At 42.9% G+C, this 26,431-nt stretch overlaps 1 protein-coding gene across 3 annotated transcripts in view; it reads right to left on the bottom strand.

Moving 5' to 3' along the window:
• The window catches only part of NPR3 (natriuretic peptide receptor 3), a 93,282-nt gene extending 71,595 nt beyond the window's left edge, over nt 1-21,687 (bottom strand). For all 3 annotated transcript variants that reach the window (XM_053906910.1, XM_019450695.2, XM_019450696.2), the window contains exons 1-2: nt 20,897-21,687; nt 7,416-7,538 (exon numbers count right to left, since the gene is read on the bottom strand). In XM_053906910.1, the coding sequence (XP_053762885.1) occupies nt 7,416-7,538; nt 20,897-21,653 (880 nt within the window). In that variant the 5' untranslated portion in view covers nt 21,654-21,687. The remainder of the gene's footprint in view (nt 1-7,415; nt 7,539-20,896) is intronic.
• Between the last annotated feature and the right edge of the window lie 4,744 nt (nt 21,688-26,431).

Genomic DNA, 26,431 nt, shown 5'->3' with positions numbered 1-26,431 from the left:
CAACTGGGTGCCTCCAGAGATTTACGAGTGTAACAGAAGAATGACATGATCAGAATCATGCCTTGGGAAATAGCAATGAGATTAGAATGGGGAGACACGGAGGGTTCACAGCCACAGTAATCCAGGCAAGAGGTTACAAGAGGCTCTAATGGGAAGTCACACACCAAAAAACTAAACATCGTTCTTTGGGTAGTTAGAATTACAGGAAAATTTTCTTTTCTTTTCTTTTCTTTTCTTTGCATTTTTCTGAATCTAGTAAATTATAAATACAAAATATTTACTGCTTTTACAATCGTAAGAGGGAGAGTCCTTGAGAATAAAAGCAGAGGACAGTGCAAGAGGAATCTCAAGACTCTGAAGAGTTAGGGAGTGAGGGACAACAAAAAGAGAGGCATGTCGCTGATGACGCCAAAGAGGAAAGGAAAATGGGATGTTATTAAAGGAAAGCGCAGAGCCAGATGGCGGAAGAGGGATATATGAGGTGGAAATGGTAATGACTTCAGTTAGGGTCACGGTCAACCCAAGGTGACTAACTACAGAATGCCCAAATGACAACACCAGGCTAGAGTTGGAAATAGCAGTCTGAAGCCAGAAAAAGGAGTGAGCACTAGAGAGTATTGGATGCCATTTCCAAATGGCTTCAAGTGAAACCAGGGAGTTACCACATTGGATAAGAAAGAGAAGGAGAAGGGTTGAGCACAGACACCTTGTGGATGTTGTTTCTAGTGGGCAGGAGGAGGAAGAGGAGACAGAGAACAGCTAACAGAGAACCAAAGAATGCTGTGCCACAAAAACTAAGAAAAGCAGGGTTAGGGAGTGGGGAAGAGGAGAAGGTGGGTGATGGGCATTGAAGAGGGCACTTGTTGGGATGAGCACTGGGTGTTGTATGGAAACCAATTTGACAATAAATTATATTTAAAAAAAAAAAAAGAAAGAAAGAAAAACAGGATTTCCAGAAACAAATGGGTGGAAACAATACAGAATTCTCTAGAGCTGTGCTGCCTAATAGAGCAGCCACCAGCCACATGTGTGCCCATTTACATTTAAATTAATTAAAATTAAATAAAATTTTAAATTTGGTTCCTCGGTCACACTTGGCCACATTTCAGGTGCTCAATGGCTCCGTGTGGCTAGTAGCCACCATACTGGGCAACCCAGAACAGAACAGAGGCAGCGTCACAGAAGTTTCACTGGACAGCACTGCTTTAGAGGCACAGAGACTTGTTCTGAGGTAGGCCAATGGCTTTGGTAGTGAGGTCATTGGTGACCTTGATGATGGCACTTTCAGAGTGGTGAGCACTAATGTCATATTCTTTCAATGCTCCTGAGCAAGGGATCAAGAAGATGAAAAAGAAGTCTGCTAGTGAAAAGTAGGGCAGGGAAGGTGATTCTTTGAAGTTGGTTCAGGAGTGAGGAAAGTGTTGCTTTGTTTTGTTTTAAACATCATGGAGTACCAAGCTAGCATTTAGAGTAAGAGCACAGAATATTTGTGAAAGAGGAAGTAACCTGCTCACCATCAAGCCCTCCTGTGGCCAGGGAGCTGGAACTGGCAAAAGGTACCCACACTGGGATAACAAGCTGAAACATCACATCCAAGAAATGAATGCCTGGAGTTCACCTGGAGTTCACCTGGACTGACCTTGCCTCACTCTACCCTCTCCGAATGTCTAGGTGTTAAATGCTTGTCATGAGCTAGGCTGGTCCACTCTTCCTCCCATCAGTAATAACAGCACCACTTACTGCGTGATTCCACTGTGAATGGCATTTCCTATAGCATTTCATTCTTTATTCTTCATAAAAACTCCATGAAGAAGATCTAAGTATGATTGCCACCTTCCAGACAAGGAAACTGCGGCTCAAGGAAATTAATGTGCCCCAAGCCACTTAGCTAATAAACAACAGTGGCAGGATTCAAATGCAAGCCAGACTCCAAACACTGGTGCCATGCCATACCTGCTCTGCCTTCATTTCATCAGAGTTTGGGGTGTTCCAAGCTTTAAAACTGAGCAATGCGATGGGATGACAAAAATGTTAAAAACAAAGTAACACAGAGAGAAAGATCAGAGGAGGAAGCGTCTAAATGTTACAGTTCAAAGACTGTATGAAAGTTCTTTTTCTTTTCTCATGGTCACAAACTGACTTTAATGGGCATATACTATTTTTATAGCAAGACATAATAAATCTAATCTCTCCTCAATGTTTCTATTTTTCCACTTTTAACAAGTCAATTTATGTGCATCACCTAGCTCTACTTCACTTTCATCTTCACCTTAATTGGTGCTCTCTGAGTTAATCAGGAAGTCAAGAAAGCTCTACAGTAATCTTACAGTCCTGGACAGGATCACCTAAATAACCTGCCACCTAACTTACATCCAAAGACAATAATGCCAATGAATAAGAATGCCAAGAGGTGCTATTAAAAACTCTACAAGGCGGGGCGCCTGGGTGGCTCAGTCGGTTAAGCATCCGACTTCGGCTCAGGTCATGATCTCACGGTCTGTGAGTTCAAGCCCCACGTTGGGCTCTGTGCTGACAGGCTCAGAGCCTGGAGCCTGTTTCAGATTCTGTGTCTCCCTCTCTCTCTGACCCTTCCCCGTTCATGCTCTGTCTCTCTCTGTCTCAAAAAAAAAAAAACAAAAAAAAAAAAACTCTACAAGGCAATATATATCATCTTCTCTCTAGATTTTGTTAAACCTATCCTTTCGGTCTTATTTTCCATCACTTGAATCCCCCACCCCCCATAGTATATTCTGAATTCCTGTAACAATATAATTTGGGCAAATCTGATCATTTTTTTTGAGTACTCATCAAGACCAAACAATCCAGTAATCAGTAAATATGAACACAGTGTCCATATGTTTTTTTAATCCAATGGCAAGTTAAGTATTAATTAAAAGAGAGCCTTTTCCTAGAACTTGTATGGAGGAAGCACAGGGAGAGGAGGATGTTGAAAAACTTTTCCTGAACATATATCTGATTCTTCAGGCACAAAATCTCAGAGAGGACCCTTTACTGATAATGGACACCAGAATCTTGGTCCAGGTCCCCCTGCCTGCCATAAGATTCTGTCTACTGCTTCTACTCTGAGGAGGAAAGGGCTTCAGGGTCTGTGGCAAACATGGACATTTGTTTCCCATCATCCATTCTTCTTTCTCCATTAGTAACAAATTCCTAAATTGATTTGGGACAACAATGAGTCCAGCTGAAAGCACACATTTACTGCCCTCCCTCACAACTAGGGGTAGCAAATGATATGTAAGAAGTTAATGAGAGGGGCTTCCAGAGAGCCTTCAAACAGAACTGAGTCAACGGAGATGGTCTCTTTCCCCCTTCATCTTGCCTAGATTGAAGACACAATCCCTGGAGTCCTAGCCACCATCTTGTGATCTTGAGGGTGGACACTGTTCACTAAGATTAAAGGTGCCAAAAAACAGAAGTTTGCATCCTTGATGACATTATGGAACGACCACCTCTGCTCTCAACTGCCACCTCTGTAAAGGATAAACCTCTACATTTGTTTAAATCAGTATAGGTGGGAGTCTTGCATGCAGATGTAATTCTTAATGCACCTACATCCATTCCTAGGCTGTATTAGATAAAGTTGGTTAATTTGTTAATGGAATGTATGGCCTGAACTTATCTATAAAACTATACCAAGAAAAGTTTATGAACTTACCATTTTTTGAGTACTATATATAATCATCAAAGCAAACTAACACTAATAATAAACCTAATATTTATTAAACATTCATTATATTTCAAGAAGTTTGCTATGTATCTCACATACATTATCTCATTTATTACTCAGCCTGATACAAAGAAGTAAGTACTATTATTATCATTAGAAGAAACTAAGACTTGCAGGGGAGGGCAGGGTTGCATCAACTTGCCAAGAGCACAGCCCCTCAGAGAGACTGATGCCAGAGCCCAAAACCTGACAACCATCAGGTGAAAAAGAAAGGGTACCTAATCAGAAACACCAAGGATACTTTGTAGGTTATATAGAGTACACTGTGTAACTCTGCAATTAAATTTTCAAGAAGCAGAAAAACTGAATTCATGGAAAAAATATGTTTTAAAAAGTTGACCCAAAATTACACTGATTATACACTAATATAATGCAATGAGAAGGACACAGCATCGCTTTTGTAGTACTCTTGCCAAATAAGTTTAAACTCAATCTTACCATGTGAAAACAACAGATAAATCCAAACTGGGAGACATTCTACAAAATAACAAACTCATCAGAAGTGTCAGGTCATAAGTGACAAAGATTAAGAAAATATCACAGATTGGTAAAGATTAAGGAGATACAACAACTAAATGGTTTGGATCCTGGAACAGAAAAAGATCATTAGGAGGAAAGGTAGTAAATTTCAAATAAGACTTGTAGTTTAGTTAGCAGTATTGTACCAATGTTAATATTCTTATTTTGATAATTGTACTATGGTTATTTAAGTTGTTAACATTAGAGGGATCTGGGTAAAAGATATACATGAACTCTCTATATTATTTTTGCAGATTTTCTTTAAGTCTAAAATTATTTCAAAACTATTTTTTTAAGTTTTTCAAAAATTACCTCTAAAAAGAAGTTAGGTCCAGATACAGAGTTGAATTGTTTCCATCTTTCAAGGAATATTCTTATGGTATATAAACTGTTCTAGAGCACAAAAACAATGGAAAGTGTCCCGATTAATTTTATAAAGCTAATATAAACCTGATATTAAAACTGGCAATACCACCTCAAGGCAAGAAAACTACTGTCCAATCTCACTCATGAATATAGACTCAAAAATCCTAAATAAGATTCTAAAAACATAAAATCAGCAGTGCATCTAAAAAAGTCATCATGATAAAATGTACTTAATTCCAAGAATACTACAAGGACTCAATATTAGGAAATTTATTAAAAGTATATGTCAAGTGTATTTGATAACATTCACTGCTCATTTCCAATTTTTAAAACCACACTTAAGAAACTAGAAATAAAAGGATACCTTAACATGTACTTCAGTTCAAGAAGTCAAAAATTAATATAATATATATATTATATATATATATATTATATTATATATATAATAATATTATTCTGGAGGTTCTTGCCAATGCAATAAGAAAAGAAAAATATATATTCAACTTCAAAATGAAGGAAAAACTCTTGTTCCTATATGAAAATGATATAAAAACTACTGGAACAGAGGATTTAATATGTGGAATTCTTGCAAAATAAATAAATAAAAATTCATAGCTTATCTACATAACAACTACAATTATAAAATGTAATGGGAAATGATCACCATCATAGTAACAACCAGAAAACATAACCTCTAAGAATGAACTCAACAAGAATGGTGCAGAATATAAATAAAGAAACTGAAAAACTTAGCTTATGGACATAAAAAGAAGTTCAAATATATAAAATAATTTAAAAGTTAGATGATGTAAGGATGCAGAAAAACAGACAATCTCATAGCTTGTTGCAAAAGCATAAAGTGGTAAACCTCTTTAGAGGTCAACTTGGCAATATCTATCAAAACTTAAAACTTTTGACCCAGAAATTCTACTTCAAGAAACTTATCCTACAGATAATATGTATGTATAACTATGTGTATGTGCATGTGTGCACGCACATACAAAGCCACTCAATATAGGACTGTTCTTAATAGTAAAAAGCTGAGAACAGCATAAATATTGAAAAATGACAGACTATTTACATAAAGATGGCATATCAGCATTACAAAATACTACGTAGCCACACTTGAAACAGTATCAACACTTTATTAAAAAATATTTTCGTAAATATGTTTTTTTATAAAATAAGCAAGACGTACATACTTCTACATATTATCAACATACTTTTAGCTGGGTGGCAGAATTATAGTAACTTACTTTCTGCCCTGTGATTTTCTATTTCTCTCAAATTTCCTTAATACTCATGTATTATAATTAGCAAGGAAAAGTAATACAAGCTTTACCTGCAGATGCAAGAAATTCCGGTACCTAATATTTGCATTGCCCTGGCCCATTTATACTGTGCATTCACATCATTTTCTCCAAATAAATACTGTGTTTGCATTACCAACTTACAAAACTCAGGATAAATGTTTTTCATTTTTCACCAGTCTCTACTACTATCTCAGTGAACTCAATGCTATAGCCAATAACATAATTACATTCTGATCTGTGGTCAAAAAGTGAAAGCAGCACTTCGCTTATGCAAAGAGAAGGGGAAAGATAACCATGGCAGCAAGGAGGAAAAACATGGTGTTTACCCTACAAGCCTCAAATCTCCAATCTTATCCACTACAGGAAGCAGTAGCTACTTGTGTTTCATCAACTTTTGTTTATCCCTGTGAGAACTATGTTTTATTATCTGTTTATGCACAATGCTCTATTGCTTGGGTTGCTTGAATAAGCCAGGGTATCAGAGCAGGAAACTGAGGTGGATGCTTCAATGTTTAGATCCTGTCTAACCATATCTCAACAGCAAGAACTGGGAAATCGAGCTCAGCATAAACAAACCATTTGCGATAAGCACACTTATGATTCCCTATAACTGCTCAGCTTTGAGCAGTCAAGATGCAGTATTTAAGAAAATGTGCCATTGCTCTATACTGTCTCCTTCAGAGAGGGCCTTAATCACATATGGAGAAAATGTTTTGTATCTGTGATCTTCATGGCCTTCTTAAACACCCTCCATCACAGGAACACTGGGAACTTCCCCAGATCCATTTTAAGAAATTATATTCTTTCACTGATATGTGTTGGTGGATCTCAAACTTCTACAAAGGAGAAGCTTAATGGGCAGTAATCTGGAAGGAAGAGGGGCTGGGAGCAGTAGCTTTTAAAATGTTTTACCTCAATTTACAGTAATAGTTGTTTTACTTTCACACTATAACCCATTACAAACACATGTGTAACATGCATAAATATATACACACATACAATTATATTTCCAAAATAAAAGTTTTATGAAATAATACACATGCAATGTGTAATACACTTTGACATGTTCTATTATGTTGATATATTCTAGTCTATTCTATTAAAAATTATGCCCAAATCTCACTAACATTCTTCCAATAGTCAATCATGGTGGCAACCTGCAGTTGGAAACACACTGAGGAGGGGTCTTTAGGGCCTAGATTTACAACCATCTGGAGGACTGGAGACAGCTATGCTCACTCCCAAACAAGTCTGTTGCCATCACCAGTATGAGGTATCTGCTTGCTGAGTTCTCAGAGAAGAAAAGCGTGAGAACTTACAAGAAGTCCCCAGAGTGTTCAATATCACAGATTTCTAAAACCCTTTTTATGGAACCAGATCTACTGAGGTAATTCAAATTACTGGCTTTCTCATGACCTCGTTTTGACACCTTCAAGGGAGGGGAGACTAGAAGCGGTATAAGCATTTACCGTAGGAAGAGCTGTTGAAGAGCTCAATGTTGAAGAAGGCGTAGTCTCCACTGGTCATCCCGTGCTTGTGCGCTGCCAGCATGATGCCCCGGACCGTGTCACTGCTTGCACACATGATCACCACTGGGGAAGGAGGAACAAACAACATGCATGAAACACCCCTTCCCAGAGGATAGTGGGGACGCGGAAACCAGGGGAGGGAGACAGGGTACTAATATAGCCCTTAAAGCATCTCCTCACTCATTACTTACTAATTACAGAGGGAATGAATAGTAACTTTACAGTGGAGAAAGCAAGCGGTCACCGGCATAACCAAGTGATGGAAGCCAATATCATCAACCATGGGAACACATTCATGAGCCTACACCCAGGATCCAAATGTCAGATGGGCAACATAAATCTAATCAGGAGAGAGGCCAAAAACTCAACTTTGGGGGACAGTCTATAGAATAGTTGTCCTCTGCTCATGAAAACGATCAGTTTCATGAAAACAAAGACAGCCTGACGAAATGTTCTAAACTAAAAAGACTTTTAGGAGCAGAAAATTAAATACCGTGTGTGATTCTGGATCCCAAAAAAAATAATAAAAAAGTTTTGCTATAAAGGGCATTATTGAGACAACCGGAGAAATCTGAATAAGTCTGTAAATTAGATAGCAGTGTTGCGTCTGTGTTCAAGTTTTTGCTTTTCATATTTATACTGTGGTTACGTAAGTGAATGCCCTTGTTCTTAGGAAACACAGACTTAAGTATTTAGGGGTAAGGGAACATGATGGCCCTACTTCTCAAGTGGTCCATAAAAAGATCATTGTGTGAGTGTGTGTGTGTGTGTGTGTGTGTGTGTGTGTGTGTGTGTGTGTTTGAAGAGGAGTAGGAGGAGAAGGAGGAGGGGAGAGATTTGGAATGAAAGCATATGTGGCAAAATGTTAATAATTGGCAACAATCTGGATGAAGGCTGTGCAAAGGTTCTTTATACTTTCTTACATCTTTTCCAAAAGTGTAAAATTACTTCAAAATAAAGTTCTTTAAAAATACCTCAAATGTATCATCAGATTTACCCAATATAAGCCAGTCAAGTGTGTCAACTGCTTTTAATACTTAACAGCATGGAAAATACATTTTCCTGAAGAAGCAAACTGAATGGTTTGAGGGAGAACAGTCATTTGGCAAATCAGGATTCAGTGAGGGGTATAAGCTTTCTGCTGTCTGAATTTTGAAACATTTTTCTCAAGCTGTCTCAACGTATATAGGAAATAGTTAACAGAATTCCAGGCCCCACCTCATGTTCTCTCAGCTTATACCCACACTTGTCAAACTTGAGAAGCTTTAAACAGCTCCAGAACATTGTTTCCCGCCACATAAGAGCTACATCAGCCAACAGTGAAGTGGGTACCTGGCCGTTATCTAGTTAATTTGATCATTGTTGATGGCCCTGGTCCATCAAAACACAGACCACTGTGTTTTGCTGCATACATGGAAACAGAAGGCCTGGAGAGGCCTGGGGGCTATAACCATGCGTGCAGCCCTCCGCGATGTACACGTTCTTTGAAAAAGCATGGGTGCTGAAAGACGTAAAACAAACCTACGTGAAGGTTTACGCACTTGATATTGTTTACTGTGCATGTTAATTCAAAGTGTTCAATCATGACTCTGACATTTCTTACCACAAAAGGGCTCTGTGTGCAGGCTAAAAGCTCTGAAAAACAAGTTTTAACAATACAAAACTCCTAAAGGTCTATAACTGTGGGGATAGGCGTTATCTGTGCCTGGAAATATTGTTATATATTTGGAATAAATAGTCAAATTCCAAGGTGCCTTAGCAAGGAAGCTTTCAAAGAAACTCTTCATCGCTCATTATGACCTAGACCTTTGTTTTAGCTCTGATTCAGTTCTCGACCCTGGAATGACAAAAGAGTCATAGAGTCCTACAGAGCAGCCAATAAGGACAAGGCTGAGGCTGGACAAGTTTGAAAAGCACAGATTCCAAGAGTGGGCATCTGCAGAAGGCCCTGGGAGGCTCTGGCTGACTGTCCAGCAGCCCTTATCAGCTTTTGATCAACTGATCATAGTCTGGAGCTTGGCTCTAAACCCCTGGATATAGAACATGATTCTGTCAGCACATAAAAAATAGAGTCATTGCTTGGAGGCAGAGTCCCAATAACCTAACTCAGATGTTTCGGGGTTTTTTTTAATTGTTATTCATTTTTGAGAGAGAGAGAGACAGAGCGTGAGCAGGGGCAGGAGCAGGGAGAGAGGGGGACACAGAATCTGAAGCAGGCTTCAGGCTCCGGGCTGTCAGCACAGAGCCTGATGCAGGGCTTGAACCCATGAACCATGAGATCATGACCTGAGCCGAAGTCAGACGCTTAACTGACTGAGCCACCCAGGCACCCCCTACCTCAGATGTGTTTAGGTACCCTGAGATGCAGATCGCTTGATTTCAATGATAACCAGAGTGGTCACGAACACATTTGTGTCAGCATATACCTGGGCATGCCAACTGATAAGCCAAATTGTAAGGTAGTAGAATGCTAGTGAGGATGAAATCAGACTCAGGGACGTCAGTTGGAGGGTTCAGGCACTCAAAGGCACCAGGCCATACAAGTGCGATACCTGGCCCAGGACCGAGCAGGCTGTGTCCTTAGGCCAGAGCACAAGCTTCCCCAAGTCCTGGACAGGCTATGCCCGACACCTGCCCCTCTATCACTTCTTTGTCTATTTTTACAGTCCTGGCCCATCTCCTCCCTATTCCTATCACCACCAAGACCAAACCTTCTGACAGACATATTCTTTCCTTAAAATGTCAGTACCTGCTTGGGCTGGGCAAGAGTGACCCACAGCAGCAGCGTGTCTATGTAAGCAGACTTTGATTATTTTTTTTAAGGTTTATTTATTTTTGAGAGAGAGAGAGAGAGAGAGAGAGAGAGAGAGAGAGAGCACAAGCGGGGGAGGGGCAGAAAGAGACGGAGACAGAGGATCCCAAGAAGGCTCTGCACTGACAGCAATGAGCCCAATGTGGGGCTTGAACCCACGGACTGTGAGATCGTGACCTGAGCCAAAGTCAGATGCTCAACCGACTGAGCCACCTAAGTGCCCCGATTTTGATTATTTTATACCTCATCCACTTTGTGTTGACCATGTAGTTAAACTCTCAAAAAGGAAATCTTAATTTCCAAGTCCATGGACAGGATATTGTTTTTTTCTTGCATAAAACAAACCCATAATGTACATTATCATCCAGTTTAAGTTGGAACAAGTACTCACAGACACCAGCAGAGCAGAGAGAATGAAGAATCCTTCTCGATCTGTAGGCTGTTCCCTAATCTCTTACGGCTATTTCATTCATGCCTAACTCCACAGCAACTATTTTTAACAACTTGCCTTTATACAATCTGTCGGAAGGTTTAAAATAGTTTTCACTAAAATAGCTTTCTCTTCCTACTCATGTTTCATCAGTTTATATAACTAATTAAATTACATACTTATGATAATAAGTACAAGTGGTATAAACACATTTGGCAACAACTCTTGGAAAGGACACGGACAAGTGTGAGAAGAGTGTGGGCATACTCAGGAGAAGTATACAACTACCAACATTCACCAACAGTCAATAAAGTGTACAGAGAAAAAGAGACCTTCAGCTAATCCTACAGGCTGCTTAAATGAAGGTCAATTAAGACAATTTGTGTTGTATTTAAGTATAGTTAAATATATAAATACTAAGTTTTTTGGTCAAATTGTTAAATTTCTGAAAGAGGGGATGATAGTGTGATCCTAAGTTTCTGGGTGTTCTTCATTCTGCTCTATTTTTCTCTTTGCCAAAGAACTTGTGATGTTCCATGGCATCCTCCGCCATCTGATTCCCAGTGTCTTCTTTAAGTGACTTCTCACGATCACAATATGTTCTTGCAATCACTCTAAGAAGGGCAGAGAGAGAAGTGCAGAGGGGTGACTACAGAGGTCAATTCAGAGAACCAGAAACAGAGCAGGTAGCATAACTGAGTTAGGAGGCTATCTTTTCCCCCGGCTCAAGTTTCCATCTGGAGCAACCTCTGAGAGAGTGACACTCCTCATCTCTCAATGGACCTCCATTTATCCCTCTCCCCCCACCCACCCCAGAGGAAAAGGACTAAATTGTTGGATTGGTGAGTCTAAAACCAAAAATGGCATGCTGGACCCAGCCTTTTCTTCCTTCCTTTTTTGGGACATGTCTGCTTGTGGAGGGCACATATTAGGGGAGAAATAATAGCAAATAGGCCCTCTTGGCAACAAAGCTAAATCCATATTTTCTAATACGTTTTACCAGCAGTAAAAACATATTTTCAGAGCACCTGGGTGGCTCATTCGGTTAAGCATCTGAATCTTGGTTTCGGCTCAGGTCATGATCTCATGGATCACGAGTTTGAGCCCCGCATCGGGCTCTGTGCTGCCAGCGCAGAGCCTGCTTGGGACTCTATCTTTCTCCCTCTCTCTCTCTATGCTCTTCCCCTGCTCACTCGCTCTCAAAATTAATAAACTTTAAAAAAAAAAAGGAAAAGAGATGTTATGTCATGAAAGTGAAGCAAGATATGCCATGTGCTGAAAATCAAAACTATGATAGCAGAAATTAGAAACCAAAACTTAATAGAAATCTGGGGCATAGTCAAAGGAATATCTAAAGAAGAGGAACTTCTTTTTAAAAGACAGGTGGTACTGTCAGAATGGCTAAAATTAAACCAGGAAACAACAGAGACTGGCAAAGTGTGGAGAAAGGGGAACGCTTTTGCACTGCTGGTGGGAATGCGAACTTGTGCAGTCACTCTGGAAGTTCCTCAAAAAATTAAAAACAGAACTACCCTACGACCCAGCAACTGCACTACTAGGAATTTATTCAAAGGATACAAAAATGCTAATTCGAGGGACACCTGGGTGGCTCAGTCAGTTAAGTGTCCGACTTTGGCTCAGGTCATGATCTCACAGCTTGTGGGTTCAAGCTCCACAGGTTGGAGCCTGCTTCAGATTCTGAGCCTCCATCTCCCTCTGCCCCTCCCCCACTCGCACACTGTCCCCCCCAAAAAATGAACATTAAAAAAAATTTTTAATGCTGATTCCAAGAGGCACCTACACCCCAATGTTTACAGCAGCACTATCAACAATAGCCAAATTATGGAAAGACCCCAAATGTCAAAGACTAATGAATGGATTAAGAATATGTGGAATACTACTCAGTGATGAAAAAGAATGAAATCTTGCCATTTGCAACAACGTGGATGGAACTAGAGTGTATTATGCTAAGCGAAATTAGAGAAAGACAGATATCATATGATTTCACTTATATGTGGAATTCGAGAAACTCAACAGATGAACACAGGGGAAGGGAAGGAAAAATATGATAAAAACAGAGAGGGAGGCAAACCATAAAAGCCCCTTAAATACAGAGAACAAACTGAGGACTGCTGGAGGGGAGGTGGGTGGGGGGATGGATTAAATGGGCAATGGGTGATGGGCGTTAGAGGGCACTCTTTGGGATGAGCACTGGGTGTCATATGTAAGAAATGAATCCCTGGGTTCTACCCCTGAAGCCAAGACTACACTTTATGTTAACTAACTTCAATTTAATAAATAAATAAATAAATAAATAAATAAATGACAGGTGGCAAATAGGAGAAAAAGAGTAAGAAAAGTAACGTTTTGATCCAGGAAGCCTAGATTGAACATCAAAATAATACAATTCTAGGGGCGCCTGGGTGGCTCAGTCAGTTAAGCGTCCAACTTCGGCTCAGGTCATGATCTCATGGTTCATGAGATGGAGCCCCGTATCAGGCTCTGTGCTGACAGCTCGGAGCCTGGAGCCTGCTTTGGATTCTGTGCCTCCCTCTCTCTCTGCCCCTCCCCTGCTTGTGCTCTGTCTCTCTCTCTCTCTCTCTCTCTCACTCTCTCAAAAATAAATAAACATTAACAGGTTTTTTTAATAAAATAAGTTTTAAAAATGTTAAAATATTGGGAGCAAAAGGAAAATTCTAAAATTTTTCAGGAAAAAAAATAACAGATAACAGGTCAAGAATCCAAATCAATTCAGCTTCCTAGTAGCAGCAGTGGAATTTAGAAGACAATCCTTCAAATCTTGAGGGAAAACGATTTCCAACCTAGAATTCCATAATAATGTATAAGGGAAGAATGAAGACATTTTCAGTCATGAAAGGTATCAAGCTTTAGCTCTCATCCACCCTTTCTGAGAAACTCCTGGAGGATGTGCTCACCAAAACAAGAGCATAAGCCAAGAAAGACGAACGCATAGAGATCTAGACAGAGAGAGATAGGGAGGCAATGGGAGATACAGGGGGGTGTTGGGGAGAGAATCCCGACTGACAGCTGCGCAAACTGTTTAGATAATAACCAAACCGGAACATTTCAGGGGCTTAAAATAGAGTTGATAGATGATTTAGTTATAAGCTCGTAGGACACTAAGCAAACAATCAAAAACAGACTTTTTTTTAGCCCAAGGAAAACTAGAGCAATAAAGGAAATATCATTGTAATAGCCTATATGGGTCAACTACAAATAGCATTTAGAAGGCAATAATGATATAGACACTGAATGCGGAGCTAACCAAAAATTTTCACACAGCCACTTGAAAGGATGGCTGCGGGGAAAACCTTGAGTGTGTGGTGAACACGCAGTAGAAGAGAACCAAACTAACATCTTCCACTGGGATGGCAAGAGAGAAAAACAAAAACTGAAATCATCAAAGTAACCTGTTTTCTGGAGGTCTGAAACCAAATACCTACAGAAATAGCTGCAAGGGTTGAAAATACTTTCCTCTGGACAAAACACCTCGGAATGAATCTAACCAAAGAGGTGAAAAATCTATACACTGAAAACTATAGAAAGCTTATGAAAGAAGTTGAAGAAGACACAGCAAAATGATAAAATATCCCATGCTCCTGGATAAGAAGAATAAATGTTGTTAAAATGTCAATACTAACCAAAGCAATCTACATCAATGCAATCCGTATCAAAATAACACCAGCATGTTCACAGAGCTAGAACAAACAATCCTAAAATGTGTATGGAACCAGAAAAGACCCCGAATAGCCAAAGCGATCTTGCAAAAGAAAACCAAAGCAGGAGGCATCACAATCCCAGACTTCAAGCTGTATTACAAAGCTATAATCATCAAAACAGTGTGGTACTGGCACAAAAACAGACACTCAGATCAATGGAACAGAATAGAGAACCCAGAAATGGACCCACAAATGTATGGCCAACTAATCTCTGACCAAAGCAGGAAAGAATATGCAATGGAATAAAGATAGTCTCTTCAGCAAGTGGTGCTAGGAAAACTGGACAGAGACATGCAGAAGAATGAACCTGGACCACTTTCTTACACCATACACAAAAACAAACTCAAAATGGATGAAAGACCTAAATGTAAGACAAGAAGCCATCAAAATCCTCGAGGAGAAAGCAGGCAAAAACCTCTTTGATCTCGGCCGCAGCAACTTCTTACTCAACACGTCTCCAGAAGCAAAGGAAACAAAAGCAAAAATGAACCAAAATGAAAAGCTTCTGCACAACGAAGGAAACAATCAGCAAAACTAAAAGGCAACCAACAGAATGGGAGAAGATATTTGCAAATGACATAATAGATAAAGGGTTAGTATCCAAAATCTATAAAGCACTTATCAAACTCAACACCCAAAAACCAAGTAATCCAGTGAAGAAATGGGCGAAAGACATGGATACTCCTCCAAAGGGGACATCCAGATGGCCAATAGACACATGAAAAAATGCTCAACATCACTCAGCATCAGGGAAATACAAATCAAAACCACAATGAGATACCACCTCACACCTGTCAGAATGGCTAACATTAACAACTCGGGCAACAACGGATGTTGGCGAGGATGCAGAGAAAGAGGATCTCTTTTGCACTGGCTGGTGCAGCCAGTCTGGAAAACAGTAGGGAGGTTCCTCAAAAAATTAAAAATAGAACAACCCCACGACCCAGCAATTGTACTACTAGGTATCCATGGGATACAGGTGTGCTGTTTCAAAGGGACACATGCACCCCAGTGTTTATTGTAGCACTATCTACAATATCCAAAGTATGGAAAGAGCCCAAATGTCCATCAATGGATGAATGGATAAAGAAGATGTGGTACATATATACAATGGAGTATTACTCGGCAATCAAAAAGAATGAAATCTTGCCATTTGCAACTACATGGATGGAACTAGAGGGTATTATGCTAAGAGAAATTAGTCAGACAAAGACAAAGACATAGGACTTCTTCATATGAGAACTTTAAGATACAAAACAGATGAACATAAGGGAAGGTAAGCAAAAATAATATAAAAACAGGGAGGGGGACAAAACATAAGAGACTTAAATATGAAGAACAAAGGGTTACTGGAGGGGTTGTGGGAGGGGATGGGCTAAATGAGTAAGGGGCATTAAGGAATCTACTCCTGAAATCATTGTTGCACTATATCCTAACTAACTTGGATATAAATTTTTAAAAATAAATTAAATTAAAAATAAATAAATAAATTGTGTGTGTGTGTGTGTGTGTGTGTGTGTGTGTGTGTGTATGTAGATTGAGGAAGGTTACATAAATAAATTCACAGGTAACATCTGTAAAAAATATGAAATTAAAAGTTCACTAGTATGGGAAGTTATGGCTAATATTTCTTTTGAAATTAGCATCATGGAAGGCAACCACTTGTTTCTTTTCTCAGGGAAAGAATTTGGGGATAGAAAAAGCTGCTGATTTGATCAAATACTGTTTTTGCTTCAAACAATATACTTGCCAGCAACAAAAAAAAGGAAAAGAAAAGAAAAAAAGCTTTCCTCTGGGAAGTGAGAAATGGGAAATACAAGATAGGAAATTCTTGTTCCTAATAAGGCTTGGGTAATCTTACATTTTTTTTAAGTTTATTTATTTATTTTGAGAGAGAGAGAGAAGTGCAGAGAGAGGGAAGGAGAGAGAATCCTAAGCAGGCTCTGCACTGTCAGCCTGGAGCCGGATGCAAGGCTCAAGCTCACAAACTGTGAGATCACGACCTGAGCCAAAGTCAGACGCTTAACCCACTGAGCCACCCAAACGTCCAATCTTCTGACTTTTTAAACTATGTAACTGTGTAACTAACTCCCATAAGATTAATATTTTTAAAAAATACTTCTTTCTGGCTGTTCCTACACTATACAACAATGGGTTTCATTTGCAAAACAGAGATTGCACTTTTATTTTTGTTGTTCACAAAGTTCCATCTACTCCAAAGGCTTTCAGAATTTCTACACTACAACTTACAATGCTTCTTTCTTCCCCTGCTGTGTGTTAGTTATTTTACACTTAACATGCATTCTTTGCTCAAAAATTCTGCTGACCCACCACTTGGTCATTTACCCCAGGCTAATTCTAAAAATAAATGGCTCTTGTACTGATTAAATACTGTTATCTCTACAGTTGTTATGCAGGCCCAGAGTAATGACATATTAATAACTAAAAGGATAAAACTATAGTTCTTCACACAAAAATGTGTGTGTGTAATACTTCTCGTTCTGCATCTCATAACATGTATAGACAAAACAACTGCTAGCCTCTATTGCTTGAAAAAATCTTTATTTTTAAACTAGCCTTTTTGAAACTAAATTTATTGCTGAGTATAGAATACTGAGGGCAGCAGTAGGCGTTAGAATTGAATCAGTTTTAAATATGGATCATTATTTTTTATGAATATATACTCAGGTGTGTGTATTTTGCTGATGATATATGTTGGTTAAAGATAAAAGAGGGGGGAAATTTTTAACTATTGATTTCAATGCTAAGTCCCTAAAAGGAATGATTAATGTCCCTTCATTTTACAGTACAGCACATGACCAAATGAAATTTTAGTCATATTATTATTTGAGATGGCGGCATTATCAGTTTTTACCCATTAAGAAATTCAGACATCTGTGATATGATCTTAAAGATGACTTAAGATCAGGGGCGCCTGGGTGGCTCAGTCGGTTAAGCACCTGACTTCAGCTCAGGTCATGACCTCATGGTCCATGAGTTCAAGCCCTGCATCTGGCTTTGTACTGACAGCTCAGAGCCTGGAGCCTGCTTCGGATTCTGTGTCTCTGTCTCTCTCTGCCCCTCTCCCGCTCATGTTCTCTCTCAAAAATAAATAAGCGTTAAAAAAAATAATAAAGATTAATTTAAGATCAAAAAAACTGCCAAAAATGTTACCTCCAAAAGAGGGGGGAAATGGGAGACTCTCTAGTTCTCTGAGGTTTAACATGGAGTTTTCAAGGACACAAATGTGGTCCGTCATATGTTTCATACCTGAATGAGCACAAATCCAAACCCAGGATCAGTGTGAAGAGGCCTGATTCTCATCCAACCTCACCGTTTCGGGGAGGAAATTCCACCTCAGAGAAAGTCAGTGCCATGCCCGGCCACACAGCAGCTGAGTGGAGATGCCAAAGCCAGAGCACCTGCTTCTCCTCCCAGGGTTCTTTCCCCACAGCAGGGCCTCACCCCTGCAAGGGCAATTATCATCACATACATAAAATAGTAATAACTATAATAAAACCTCGCATTTGCTGAGCATTCCGTGTGTGTCTGGCACTGCTTCAGCACATCCCGTGTGTTAGCTCATTTAGCCCTCCCAGCATCCCCAAGATGGGGTGCCCCAACCACCCCTACTTGACCTGAGGAGCCCGAGGTACCGAGGTTTAGCAGCAGCCCACCTGTTTTGCCAGTGAATGCCTGAGCCAGGGCAGGTGCTCTGGGAGAAGTAAGAGTGATTAGTACTTTAACCACTTACGGAGAAGTAAGAGTGATTAGTAAAATGTCCCCAGAAAGGGGCGCCCAGGTAGCTCAGTTGAGCAGCCCAGGCCATGATTTTGGCTCAAGCCATGAACTCTCAGTCTGTGGGTCAAGCCCTGAGTTGGGCTCTGTACTGATGGCTCGGAGCTTGCTTGGGATTCTCCCCCTCACCTCTCTGCCCCTCCCCCACTTGCTCTCTCTGTCTCAAAATAAATAAATAACCATTCTGGGGGCACCTGGGTGGCTCAGTCAGTCAAGCTTCCGACTTCTGCTCAGGTCATGACCTCAGGGTTTGTGAGTTCAAGCCCCCCACCATGCTCTGTGCTGACACCTCAGAGCCTGGAGCCTGCTTCAGGTTCTGTGTCTCCCCCTCTCTCTGCCCCTGCCCTGCTCACACTCTATCTCTCTCTAAAATAAACATTTTTTTTAATTAAATAAACAAAATTTTTTTTAATTTTTTAAAAAGGTGCCCAAAGAGAGCTTTGTTATCAAGCAACTTTCTCTCCTGAGGGTACAGAAATGGGGGGTGGGGGTGAAGGCTTAGGAGAGAAACTTTTGTTGTATATTTCTGAATATTTATATTTCCACCAGGTCACTGCTGGAAATGTATTTCAGAGTAAGCATGGTGGCCTTATCACCTGTAAAGCATACAGTTCAGCCCAGCAAACTTCCACTACTAAATTCAAAAGTGTTAGAAAAACATAGAAGCAGCAGCAAAAAGACCTGGGAACAGCTCTGAGGCTCCGGGCCTCCAGCCCAAGCACCAGCACCAGACTATAGCCCAAGGCCTCTGAGCCCCCAGGCCTACCAGGGCACTGGTTCCTCTCTACCCCACCTCAGCCACACCATTGTGAGGCTGAGGGGCCTGTCCTCCTCCGGGCTGACCGCTCCGCTAGGCCAGGAATCGCAGGCCATGTATACATGGCTCACCACCACCAGCATTTAGACCTTCAGGGCTTTGGCAGCATAGGCGCCTAGGAGGATCGCGGCCCGCGCCCGCAGGGTAACACGCCCCCGATTCCCAGCCCTTCCTGGCCTCGAAAGCCAGGCCCTGGAAACGCCTGGCCCTCGAAAGTCAAGAGCTGAAAAACCAGGTTCCGAAGAACAGAGAAACCCGAGGTCTGCAGGGGTCTGCGGTAACCTGCGGACAGGGAGAGGGGAAAGAAGTAAACGTGGGTTTCTCCGCCGGGCGTGGCGAGTCCGCAGCGGTTGGACACAAGTGCCCTTTTTCATAATCAGCGAAACCGGCGCCCCGCCTGCTTGTCTGGCAGGGATTCGGCGCAGACAGACTGGAGTTCAACGCTCAAAACTTGGCGGTGCATCCCCACTGTCAACACTTCCCGTCTCCTCCCTCTAAAGAGTGCGTTCACTCCCGAGTCGAGTCCGAGTGGCCAACCTGGGAAAAAGGGATTGCCACAGCGCCATCCTCCGTGGAGCCTCTGCCCGCTCTCACCTGTTCCTGAGGCCCCCAGCTTCCGGTTGCGCTTTGTCCCACGGCCAGCGTCCAGGCGCCTGGCCTTGCCAAGTCGTGGGCTAGCCCTGTGTTTGGCTCAGCCCTTCTCCCCTTTAGCTTCCCCGCGTGGGGTCGTGGGGTTGTGGGGTCGTGGGCAGCTTTGCCCGGACTGCACCACTGACAATCCAGGCGCGTGCGCGCCGAGGGGGAGCAGAGGTGGGATTCCCCGAGCACCGTGCACCCCAAACCTGACACCCGGAAGGAGGGAACCGCACTTTACTGGGACCTCAGCCCACCTTCACGCAGCCTACGCTGCTGTAAAAGGGGCCTTATTGGGGGCATCTGCAATTAGGTATCCGCGACCACCCGCTTCTCCACCCGCTCGCTGTAGCCATAGCCGCCATCCTCAACCTTGAGCTTTGTTCAGTTAGGTGGCTGTTCAAACCTCCACAGACCCGGGGAGAAAACTTGGGGGGGGATACACTTGGAAAAGCAGCACAGCGCCCGCTTCTCCAGCGCTCTCTCGCGCAAAGCCTCAGTCAGGACGCTTTAGAGACCACGGTTTCGAACGCACCGGGGGTGGGGGTGTTAAGTGAACCTGAGTCCAGACACAACGAGGCATTCTTGGTGGAAACCGCAGGAGCTCGTTTATAAGGGCCACAGAAGAAATGAGAAGGGCGAAACAATGACCCTTTAAAAGAAAGCTGGGATTTGTGGAAGGAGCAGCCAGGAAAAACGGACAACCAAGCTAGCCAAATAGCGGCGAGCCAGCAGTGAGTCCGCATACGCTTCCGCACTAGTGGGGGGGCGACACGTCGGTAAACGACTGGGCAACAAGTTCTTTCGGCCTTGAGACGTTTTCAGACCATGTTTGGAGCAGGGCATCGGAGTGCGCCCCCAATCACTAGACTGGCGCTGGTGAAGGGGGAGGGAGGAAGAAAAGCCCAAGCGGTTCGACAGCACCTGTCGGACCTGGTCAAGCGGGAGCTGCAGGCTCAGACGCCCCTCCCCCAGGCCCTCCACATTCACCCCGAGACCTGGAAGGGCGATAGTCAAAGGTTGTCGCAGCCAAACAGCGCACGCCCCGGCGAATCCCCGTGTGCGCGATCTCCCCCTGTCCTCTGTGCAGCAGTGGGTAGTGGACTCCGCAGAGGAGCGGACGGGTACGTAGGGAGAGCCGCCGAGAGCGGTAGGGTTAGGGCCGGAAGCCCGGGGCGCGCTCCTGCTCACCTCGCTCACTGGCCTGGATGTAGCGCACGATGTCGTCCAGATCCAAGTCTTTGGTCTCATCGAAATTGTAGGCAGACGTATGCAAGCCCTCCTCCTGGAAGACTTCGTGGACCCCTTCGAGGGTGAAGTAGCAGTTCCGCTCCAGCTTGTCATCGCTGTAGACCAGCGCGGCGCGGCTCCACTGGTGGTGGCGAAATAGGGCGAGCATCATCTCACCCATCTTAGCGTATGCGGGTGCCACGCGCGTGAGGTGCGAGTATTCCGTGTCCTTATGCTGGAAGCCGGCGGCCAGTGCCCCTGCCGACAGCATAGGCAGGTCCCAGTGCGACGCAAGCCGGGCCACCGGCGCTGCCGCGTACTCGCACACCGGCCCCAAGATGAGATCCGGCTTGGCGCCGCGTGCCGCCGCCACGCGGTCCACCAGGCTGAAAAGTGCGCGGTTGCCGCAGTCCGAGTCTTCATAAGCCACATGGAAGCGAGTGCCGGGTGGCAGAAGCCGCCTCTCGGTCCCGTTGCCCTCCACGCTGCGCAACGCGTATTCGATGGCCGGCCGCACCCGGGCCAGGGAGAACAGGTAGGAGTCGTCCTGGGGTAACAATACCAGCACCTCGATCTTCTGCGGCGGCAGCGCCTCTCTTTCCTGGCGCCCTCCGCCCGGGCTGGCGCCCTCGCCGCCACCGCCACCGGTGCTGCCGACCAGCAACGCCCAGACAAGCAAGACGCACTCGGAGAAAGTGAGCACCAGCAGGGACGGCATCGTGCCGCAGGAAAGCGCTTGCCCTCGCTGCCGACTCGCCCTCTGCCCCCCACCCACCCTTCCTCTTTCCTCCCCACTCTTCTCTGCGAGGTCCCTGCGCCCCCTTGGGCGCTCTAAGAAAATAGAATATCCCTTTCACTAACTTAACAAAAGACAGAGAGGAAGAGTCCTTTGCAATGTCACTCGTTTAAAAAAGGGAGAGAGAGAGAGAGAAGGAAGAAAAAGTTCACCGCGTGTAAACCTGTACGCCTGTAATATATTTATATATATATATATACTTATAAATATATATATATTTGCCCTCCCTTTATATATACTATTTTACTTAGAGGTGGCTTCTTATTTGGGCGTTGCTAAGATTGCTTTTGAAAGCGTATTTGTAAAAAACAAAACAAAACAAAAAAAGGAAAGAAAAGAAAAGAAAAAAAAAGTTAGACTTGTCCAAGTGCTTGTAATTGACGGTGCATCTCCCCCGCATTTGATCTCATTGATTAGCGCCGGTTCCTGGATCCATAGTCCGCGTTTAAATAGCGTGGCAGCGGCGGAGCGTGTTACCACACAAGGCGCTCCGAGGCTGGGTTTGTATTTCCAGCGGGTGGGGTGGGTGGGGGTGGGGAGTGATGGGGGCTGGGCTGGGGGAGCCTCTCATTAACATTCTTACATCAGGGCTCCTCCCCGCACCCCTACCTTCCCACCGTTCCCGGGTCCCTAACCCCAACAACTCCCAGCTACCCCTCGGCCTTGGCCTTAAAGCCGCAGTCGCCCTCGTCCGCACCGGCGGGAGCCCCCACCACACCGCACCACCCCTGGGGTCCCCCGCCTTACCCTGGCCGCGCACGCGGCAGCGCTTTCCCCAGCTCCAGGCTTTACACAGGGAAATGTGTTTGATAGTAAAGAAGTGCGCACAGGCACACACACACCATGCAAAAAATAACTGGATTAGAGGAAGGGGGTGGTCCTAGAAATTTGTAGTTTCGTTGCAAAACTCCGTAGGTCCCGCTCGCTCTCACCTCTTTCTCACTCCGGCCAAATTCCCTCCTGACGCTCCAACTCGGGGCGGGCACCGACCTTCCTGGTCCCTTGGCGCAAGGTCAGGGAACAGGGACCAAGGTCCCAGGGTAGACGGCTCGATCGAGGACCCAGAACTCCCAGCTAGCCGAGGCGTTACTTACACCCCTCCCTACCCCGCTTTCCCCTGCTAAGCGCCCGCGTCCTCCCCCTGGGCCACGCGGGTTCGCGCTGGAGTCGTAGCGTTTCCAGGATTCCAGTGTCCCCGCGCAAAGTCCCTCAGCCGGCGCCCTGCAAGCAGAAAAGCGAAACTTGTTGCTCGCAAAGGCGAGCGAAGAGTTCCGCTTCTCGAAGTGGCGAATAGTTTGAAGAGCATCTCCGAAGCGTCCTCAGGGTTTTGTTTGCCAAACCAGGTAACTAAAGAGACCTCCCTAAATCGTCACTCGAGGGTCCCCTGGGTGCAGCAGCACCACCCTCCGCTCTAACCGCTTCTCCTCGCCAGCGCGCGACACACTGTGCTCCGGGTTCTGCACTGCCGAGAGAGGTCCTGTGTCGGAGACCTAGGCTTGCCACTGGTCACAGCCACAACGGCAGTGGGGGGACAAGGATGGAAACGGCCGTGAAGTCCGCGGCCAGAGGAGCCTCGCGGAAGTCCGCTGCGCTACAGGGCAGGTCCAAATGGAACTTGACCCGCTGAAAGTGACAACACGCCGAGGTCATTTGCAGTGTGAACGTGCTACATTGGACTGGGGAATTCTGATACTTAAAGGCCACAAATTAAAATAAGGTGAAAATTATTTTAAATGGGCTTTCATTAGACTGTCTGTGTCCACGAATTTCTATTAGTCTTAGACCAACGCCCTCTTTCGGCAGAAACTTGCAGCCGACTGACTGCTATCGCCGGTGCCACCGTCCCAGGCGCTGCATTTGGTTGGTTTGTTGTTGGTTGTTCTTTTCTTTTCTCTCTTTGTCCTTTCTTTTTTTTTTTTTTTTTTTTCTTTCTTTTAAACACGGAGGCCCCAAACAGCAATCGCTCTTATTTGTGACGGTGAAAAGGCAAACTGGGACTTAAGGAGACGTGGCAACTTCAAGTAACAGCGCCTGTTGCCATTTAAAGCACCTCCTTAACGCTCTTTCTGGCACCGGAAGTGTGGTTATGGATAACATTTCGCTCTCTGGGTCATTTAGATTTCAGATTATGCACCATGATCCCTAAAACTTCCAAGTAGGACCTTCCAACCCCTGCATGAACTCTCATTTATTTAATCAGAGCTGCTAATCAGCAGCAAAAGAGGCATCTGTATAAAATTTTAATTCCACAAAGAGGTAATTCGCACATACTGGAAATTAGATTTAGCACTTCACAGCAATTAAATCCTCCCTGAACTCCTGGGAAGAAAGAGGATGGAAGGAAGAGGGAGGGAGGGAGGGAGGGAGGAAAGAGAAAGAAAAAGAAAGAAAGAAAGAAAGAAAGAAAGAAAGAAAGAAAGAAAGAAAGAAAAGAAGGAAGAAAGAGAAAGAAAAAAGAGAACACGACTATATCACGAATTCCTTGGGTCTTAAATGGATTTTGAAACTGGTTGCCAGGAGACATGAAGGAACCAAGGTTTCCTATTACTGCTTTCTGTGCCCTGTGTCTGGGGAACGCCAGCCAATGGCGATATGATTCTGCACACTATGTGGTGTGGGTTTATTAGGAGAGTCTGGGGTTTCAGTGGCACCAGGCGTGAAGGCCTCTGCCCCAGCGGCACCGAAGGTCACGCCCAGGGCAGTACGTTTGCGTTTGGGTGAGTATCATAGTCTCCCAGTGGCCTTTGGATCAGAGCTCTCAACTTCCAGCCTGTTACTCAAGGGCACCGAGAAACCAACCTGTGTAAATGAAGAGCCCCCAAACTAGACAGCAGAACCAGAAAAACCAGCATTACTGCCCATGCTGGTGTTCAAAGCACCCCTTAAAATTTTTCAATGAGCAGAAATTAGGATTATTTTTAATTGAGGTGTAATTAATACATAACATTATATTAGTCTTGTAATATGTATTATGTTGTATAATTTATATACAACATGATTCCATATTTATATATAATGGAAAATGGTCACCACAATAAGTCTAGTTAACTTTCATCACCATGCATAGTTGCAAAAGTGTTTTTCTTGTAATGAGAACTTTTAAGATCTCTTTGCATCTTTCAAATATGCAATGCAGTCTTAACTATAGTCAACATGCTATACATTACCTCCCCAGGACTTATTTTATAGAAATTAGGATTTTTATTTTTTTTAATATTTATTTACTCTTGAAAGATGGAGAGAGATGGCATGAGCGGGGGAGGGACAGAGAAAGAGGGAGACACAGAATCTGAAGCAGGCTCCAGGCTCCAAGCTGTCAGCACAGAGCCTGATGGGGGGTTCAAACCCATGAACCACGATATCATGACCTGAGCCAAAGTCAGATACAACTGAATGAACCACCCAGGCACCCCCTTGAAATTAGGATTTTTGAAGAAAAATCTTTAACTGAAAATATGCACATCATAGGAAACCCCATCAAGTAATTTAAGTATATGAATTGTAATATTACAAGTTTACTTTCCATCAAATTAAAATTCTTCCAAATAGCTGGAAGTCTGTGTGAATATCTTGACTATCATGAAGTTCTCCAATCTTAGGACTAGAAAAGATTTTAGAAGTCATGCAGCCTGACACCTTTCATTCATTAAGGCCAAAGAATAGAAAATACATACTTAAATATATCTTCATCCCTGAGATTGAATTAGAAATAAGCATTACCACCTATTATACCATCTAAAAAAGGTTTGGAAACAAAGCTAATTTTCATTAAATAATAACAGTCTTTATATAAAAATTTTATTTTATATGTGGCTAAGTTTTGAGGATATACAGCACACTAAGATAATTATTAATAGATTATAATAGAATTTTTTGCAGCATTATAATCATAAAAGTGAATCAAACCAAGAAGAGAGGGGAAAAGAAAACAAATAGAAATAACTCATCCCTCAGACTCAGTTTTTAAATACTGTTCCTTTTAATTCTGTAAAACACTGATATGGGGGGGAGGAAGATTGCTAACCTTTTCACTTAGTACATTATGGCTACAATTGCTGAATGAAAACAAAAGAAAGTTACAGGGAAGTCCTGGAAAATAAAAGAAAATTACCCAAATGAAAGGCAATGTTAGCTCTAAACATGATTATTACAGAAACTAATAGACTTTTTATAGGATTTAGAAATGTTTTCATCCATATCCACAAACTATATTTTTTTAACTTTAAAATAAAGTGGCCAGTTTTCTATATTCAATTGTTTGGTTGCCAGCTCTTTGAAATGAAAGCAGTGTCTATATGTTAATTCCTCTACTACCAGGAAAGACAGCATTATCTAAGGAACCTCAACATGTAATTCTTTGAAATGTGTTAGAAATGCTATAAGGAAATTTTCTCCACCAGTTTTAATCGTCTGTATGATCTTCTCCCTCACAATCCCCATGGCAATCTCTAAAGCAAGAGCCCTTCCAGATTTTCGCAGAGAACATCTCCCTTGTGAAGCCAGCCCTGAGGTCACATTAAAGAATATTCCTGTGAAGCCTTCAGCCCACAAAGAAGATACCTTCTGGGGACAGAATTGTTGAAAACACACTTCCCCCTAGAGGCAGAAAAGATGAAAGAATATTACACACAATTCACAACATTTCTGTAATTTAATGAGTATTGTATTGAGGTTTTATTTTTAACATATATTTGATGTTT

Source organism: Panthera pardus, unplaced genomic scaffold (genome assembly GCF_024362965.1).
Source record: "Panthera pardus isolate Hobbes unplaced genomic scaffold, ASM2436296v1 HiC_scaffold_2, whole genome shotgun sequence".
Classification (NCBI taxonomy): domain Eukaryota; kingdom Metazoa; phylum Chordata; class Mammalia; order Carnivora; family Felidae; genus Panthera; species Panthera pardus.
This window is presented reverse-complemented; position numbering and strand designations above follow the sequence as displayed.